We start from the raw sequence: 6,000 nt of genomic DNA, 5'->3' as shown, positions 1-6,000 counted from the left end.
CGGAAAATCTGTTAATTTACTAGGAAAATTTTCTCTTTCGATGATAATTCGAAGAATCTGCAGGAAATTTTCCACTTTGAAAACATGCTATTGTAGAAGGATTCTTGCTCTTTAAGATGGGTGCAAAAAAGTTTCATTTCCAAATAATTTGTCTATAAAATAGATCATCGAAGTTCTAAAAAATGGTGGATTTTCTCCACAGAAATTTGCAAAACTTTAAAATTAGTTTCAAGTCTTCCATGAAAATGTTCAAGTCAGTGCATTTTAAGCTCCTCATTACAATAAAGTGATCAAAACACAATTTTTTATACAAAAACAGAATCTTTTATTGGCATTTTAGTAAACTGAGTTAACAATCATGAATTAATGTTAATTGTTCTACATAAGAATTGTATATGGTAAACCGGTTGGATTAAAATCATGACAATCAGTTAAACACTCAATATCTACCAGCTAGACCTTTTTGAAGTTGATATTTTCTTCATTTTTGTACGTTTTAGCTTCAAGGCAACATTGCATTCATTAATAAATTAAGAAAAAACCATGATGCAATCTCTAAAGGACCAAAAAACTCCATTACATAATCAAAGAGAGGCCCTACAACAAAATAGAAATGAAATTGGAATTCGATTTCGTTTTAAAACGTGTTTTTCTTTGAAATTCCTACCATCCTCACATAAATTTTCGATACAATCGTTTTTGTGACGTCACAAAAAAAATCCAATATGGCTCTCGACACTACCTTATTTAGATATTCCTTGGACTTCTACAACTTTCGCGAAAAGCAAAATTTTCAACGTCTTGTCAGACCTGCAGGTTGCTTCGATGATTTTAGAGTTCGGATTCGTAGAATGAAAAAAAACTTTTTTGGATTCAAGCATGTTATTCAAAAATTTCCTATAAATCTAATTATTATGCGTTTACTATGAGATCTTATCAGTATGTTCCAAATTTTACAGACTCTCAAAAGCTTAATTCCTGCACACACACACTTTTTTACTATTGCAGTATCCTCCTTTGTTTCCACGCAGCACACAGTGGGCAGCACAAGCGCTATCATTGACTCCAAATGCACTCAGCAAATCACAGGTCGCTCGCTTCAGCCGATAATTCTCCACGGCTACCTGGTACGATTCCTCCGGCAGCTCGTCAACTGTTAAAGGGACGTAATTGATAAATAAGTTAACTCAAAAGTAATAAATTAAAAAGATTAACCACTTACACAAGGTATTGGCATAGGATCGAACCTCATCGTCGAGAACCAAATCCTGCGGGAATCCGTTGCTGTTTGAGAAAAATGCTAGAGCACACAGGCAGGCCAACAGGAGCACGCTTGAGGAGTTCATATTGAGACTTTTTCAACGTTACTTAAAATCTGAGATCTTCGAGTGAATGTTGCTACAACAGAAGCTGTCGGATTAATGGTACAGAAACGGCCATCCCGGTACCATTAAATAATAATCGCCTAGGGGAGAAGGACCAAAGACAGTGATTCCCCCGCATTTTTACCGAACGGGATAATTGAACGCTTGCGCGATCGACGGGGATTCACATCTTCGGTGATCTGCTTAAGGTAAACGCACGGGGGAATCACCTCTGCTTAGCGTTACAAAGGGGCGGAGGAGAAAGCATGTTGGTTCATTTCGGGCAGACTGTTGATTGATAAGGATATCGATGATGACATGTAACACTTTTCCTGAAATTTTCGTCTGAAATATCTAAGGTACACTAAAAAATCAGAAAAAATCAGCAGTGGGTCAAATTTGATAGAATTATTTTCAAAGTGATGCAAATCATCTAGCTTAAGAATGTTGAAGAGATGAGTTTGATAAATGCAAAGCGAGAAAAATTATCACGAAAATTGTTATGCAACATGCTCGTGATTGTTATTGCGTGTTGTCTTTATCAACTCTGAAATTAATTTTTCAATGTAAATTGTGGTCCAAGTGCTTTATTTCCAAATCTAAATTGAATTCTGAAAGAAAGTATGGTAGTTTTGGATTACGTTCTCTGTTTCTTGAGGTTTGACCTTCAAAATTACTCTAAATTTTTAATTTGGTAGAATTTATGACAAATTTAGTCGATTGTCCTCCTTCGGCACAAAAACAACATTTTTGACTTTTTATGACTACACCACAGCTTTCGCGTAATGACACGATTCCAGATTCAACCAAAACAAAGTGGATCTATTGAAGTGCCATGCAGGAAAACGGTCGCATTTGGAGGCAGTCTTCTTGATACACAGTAAATTTTTGCCTCGATTTCCAGCAAAAAAAAATTGCTGGAAACGTTCAGCAATGCAAAATTTTGCTGGAAACCAGCAATCGGTTTTCCAATTGCTGGATTTTTCAGCATTCGGTTGTAGTCTTGTCATTTTTGCTGAAAAATCAGCTATCGGTTTTCCAAATTGCTGAACTCCCCAGCAATTGATCTAGTTTGCTGGAAAATCAGCACTCGAGTTGTCAAATTGAAGTCTGTTTGTTTTCGTACGCTGGAGCAAGGTGAGACTCTATTTTACGTATTTTGGTCGGATTAATATAATTATTTTTATTTTCCTCTATATTCTAGCAATCAGGCATCAAGTCAAGGGTGAGTTTTTATTGGACAGGTAGATATTCCATAAAAGATACTAATCAAAATTTTTGTTTAGAGGTGTCTGATGATCAACACTTTGGCACAAAGCTGCCACCCTAGAGCCGGTTATAGAAAATTGTAAAAAATGGTGTTTCCCGAAATAAATAAATCCCTTATTGAAAAATGGGAGAAAATAATTGTTTTTATTGCTAATTATAAGCACAGCAAATATTCTCAATTTAATTTTGAATTGAATTATAAATTTGATACTAAATACGGCCGGTTGTTTTGAAAGAAAAAGCTGGTTTCCAGCAATCTGGATTGCTGATTTTCCAGAAATTTAAATTGCTGGAAACCAGCATTAACGTTTGCTGTTTTTTCCAGCAATTTAAATTGCTGGAAATTTTGCTGGAAAGTCAGCGGGACAAAAACCAGCAAAATTTTGCTGGTTTCCAGCAAAAAAAAAAAATTGCTGTGTATATTTAGCCATTCATTGTGTCAATCGTTATGAAACACTGACTGATTTGCAGCTTCCACAGATCGCCAGTCTCCTGAATAGCAAGTAATCAAATTTTTAAAAATTCTTCTCTTGTTTATCTCCGAAAAATACAGGAGAAACTTTTCAACGAATAGTTTCTGACTGGAAACTTTTCAGATGCCCGCTGAAGATTTCGGTTTGCTGTCCATTACTAAATTTTTCAAAATATCATTCCACTAGCGGTCAAAATATTTTTCGCACGATTTGACCACCGTATTATGTTAATTTTACCAGCTTTTTAACCTTGTAGAAATGAAGACCTGTTTATTAGTCAACTAGCCGAACCAGTCAGAAAAATTTATCTTTTTTATCACTTCCCCTAATGAAATTTTCAGAATGCGCTTGGTAAAACTTCACACATTCCTCAACTTCATGGAATCAATCATCTTTACTTTTATTCAAATGTTAGATCCTGTAGGACTTCTTCAACGATTCAACATATGAGCTTTGGTGAGATTAGTCCAACTGTTTTTGGGCCTCCCACTGAGACTTTTCTGGATTTTTTTTCGATCCTGCACAAAAAAAAATAGTCAATGAGCTTCTCTGTTGGAAGCTATCTTAGAACCACTTGACAGATTGTCACGTACACATAACATTACCAGGTAGTTTCACCGACATCACAATTCTATTCTTTTTTTTTCGAATTTATTTACTCGCCTGTATTCAGAAATCAAAGATTTGTTACAATATCTTACATTTGGATTCATGATTCTGCTTCCATCATAAAAATATTTAAAATTATAGAAAATCTTATAGGCAACTTAGGATAAAAATTATCAACATTAGATTTTTTTAAATATTTGATTTGAGTGGCTTAAAAAATATGTAATGTACAACAGAACAATTGCCAGCAAGTGCAAACGAAGCTCTAGTCCTCCATCGAAAATGTTATCCGAAAAAGTTGAACGTTCCCCGATGTACCTTTTATCAGTTTTATACTCGTTCGATCCGAGCTAATTTTTTTTCATTCGAGTGATTTTTTTAATAATTTTTTTTTTACTTAATTTTTGGCATTTTAGCGACTTATAAAATTCAAAGTAGAATGGTTAGGACTAAGATTGATCGATCTATGGAAGATCTATTTTATCATAAATTTTTCAATATATGGAGGATCTTAATTAAAGCACATTAAAGCGTTTATCGATCTTAGAGGTCGATCTTTTCCTAAAGGTCGAATAATCCTAGTCAGGACCCATTCCAGGCGACATGTCTTCAGTTCTTATTTTTCATTGTTTACAAAAAAAAAGTTACACTGTTTGAAAAGTAATTATTCAAAACTCCACATTTAATCATGACTTGTTATACATGTCCGTTTTCAATTTGTTACTTTATTAACAAATAATCAAAAATTGAATTTCATTAACCCTCAAAAAACCCGCTTTTAGACATAGTCTACTACAATCGGCATTAAAACCAAGCCAATACTTATTCTAACTTACTTTTTGCGCAGAAGGATTCAAAATATGTTAATCCAACATTCCATACTGATGGCATATGTTTGATAACCAATTGTCAAAAGCTACATCTAAGAACACCTTAACAAAACTGGAAAAGGACCTTTTTTTTTGAAAAACCAAAAATTGATCTGAAATGGCTATTGACAGTTAGGTCTTAAACTTCCCACTATTCTTAATTTTTTTTTGTTGATCCTTTGTAAGGTAGAAACGAAAATAACGTCTATTTAAAGGCGAGTTTTAGAAAAACGACAACAAATCGACGAATATGGTCAATGCAACTGTAAAAGTACTGAAATTAAGTTATTTAGGTTTGGTTTTGCAATTCTCTGATAAAGAAAAAAGATGTTTCTTAAACGATGAATTTATTCGTAAAACTAAAGTTCTATGTAATCATTAGACTAAAGCCCTGTGACTTTTCAGCGAAAAAATAGGGTTTCAGAGATTTAACATTAAATATAATTAATGTTAAAGTGTTCCCAGTGCTTGGAAGGTTGCAGCAATTTCTCCGATTTATAAATCAGGCAATGCTCATCACGTCGAAAACTACCGCCCAATCTCAATCCTGAATTCAATTTAAAAAATTTTCGAAGTTTTAATGCACGAGCGATTGTATGCTGCCATAAAACCTCTTATCTCAGAGTCCCAGCATGGATTTGTAAAGAAACTGTCTACGGTGACGAATCTGATGTGTTACGTTAGTTTCCTGAGTAACAGTCTGGAGAAAGGTTGTCAAGTGGATTCAGTCTATATTGACTTTGCAAAAGCGTTTGACCGTGTCCCGCACAGAATTCTCCTTGCAAAGATAGATTGCCTAGGTTTTCCAGCTTGGTTATAAGTATACTTGATTGGATCGCCTCATATCTATTGCACCGACAGGCTTTCACGAAAATTAGGAATTGACGATCACAAACTTTCGACACCCCATCTGGAGTACCGCAGGGAAGTCACCTTGGACTCCTTCTGTTCAAAGTTTTCGTGAATGACCTATGTAATACTTTTCAATCCGACACTCTGCTTTGTGCTGATGACTTGAAGCTGTTCGTAAGAATAGCAGTTCCGTTGACTGTCTTGCCTTACAAAACGACATCGGCAGATCAGAAGACTGGTGCCGCTTAAATGGAATGACAGCAAACGCCAAAAAATGCAAGATAGTCAACTTCACTCGTGCACGTAACACAGTCAACTTCGAATATCAACTCTCGGGTTCAACATTGGAGAATGTCAAATTCATTCTCGACCAGGGAGTGAAAATTGACAACAAACTAACATTCGCTGAACACATCGCGCTCACGTCTGCGAAGGGTTTTGCTGCATTAGGATTCTTGCAAATATAATCGCAAATATAATAATATATCTGATTCTTGCGTCGTAGCACGAAAGACTTCGACGACGTCTATGCACTGAAAGCAGTGTACTGCTCTTCGGTTCGTA

General features: G+C 35.2%; 1 protein-coding gene across 1 annotated transcript; it reads right to left on the bottom strand.

Moving 5' to 3' along the window:
- Positions 1–421: 421 nt before the first annotated feature.
- On the bottom strand, positions 422–1,435 carry LOC129745549 (defensin-A-like). Its single transcript, XM_055738677.1, has 2 exons — positions 1,223–1,435; positions 422–1,153 (listed from the first exon to the last, which is right to left on the bottom strand). The coding sequence occupies exons 1-2, from the start codon at positions 1,344–1,346 to the stop codon at positions 972–974; spliced, it is 306 nt and encodes a 101-aa protein (XP_055594652.1). The 5' UTR covers positions 1,347–1,435; the 3' UTR covers positions 422–971.
- Positions 1,436–6,000: the final 4,565 nt, after the last annotated feature.

Source organism: Uranotaenia lowii, chromosome 2, assembly GCF_029784155.1.
Source record: "Uranotaenia lowii strain MFRU-FL chromosome 2, ASM2978415v1, whole genome shotgun sequence".
Classification (NCBI taxonomy): domain Eukaryota; kingdom Metazoa; phylum Arthropoda; class Insecta; order Diptera; family Culicidae; genus Uranotaenia; species Uranotaenia lowii.
Note: the sequence above shows the minus strand (reverse complement) of the source record. Positions and strands in the feature narration are given on the sequence as shown.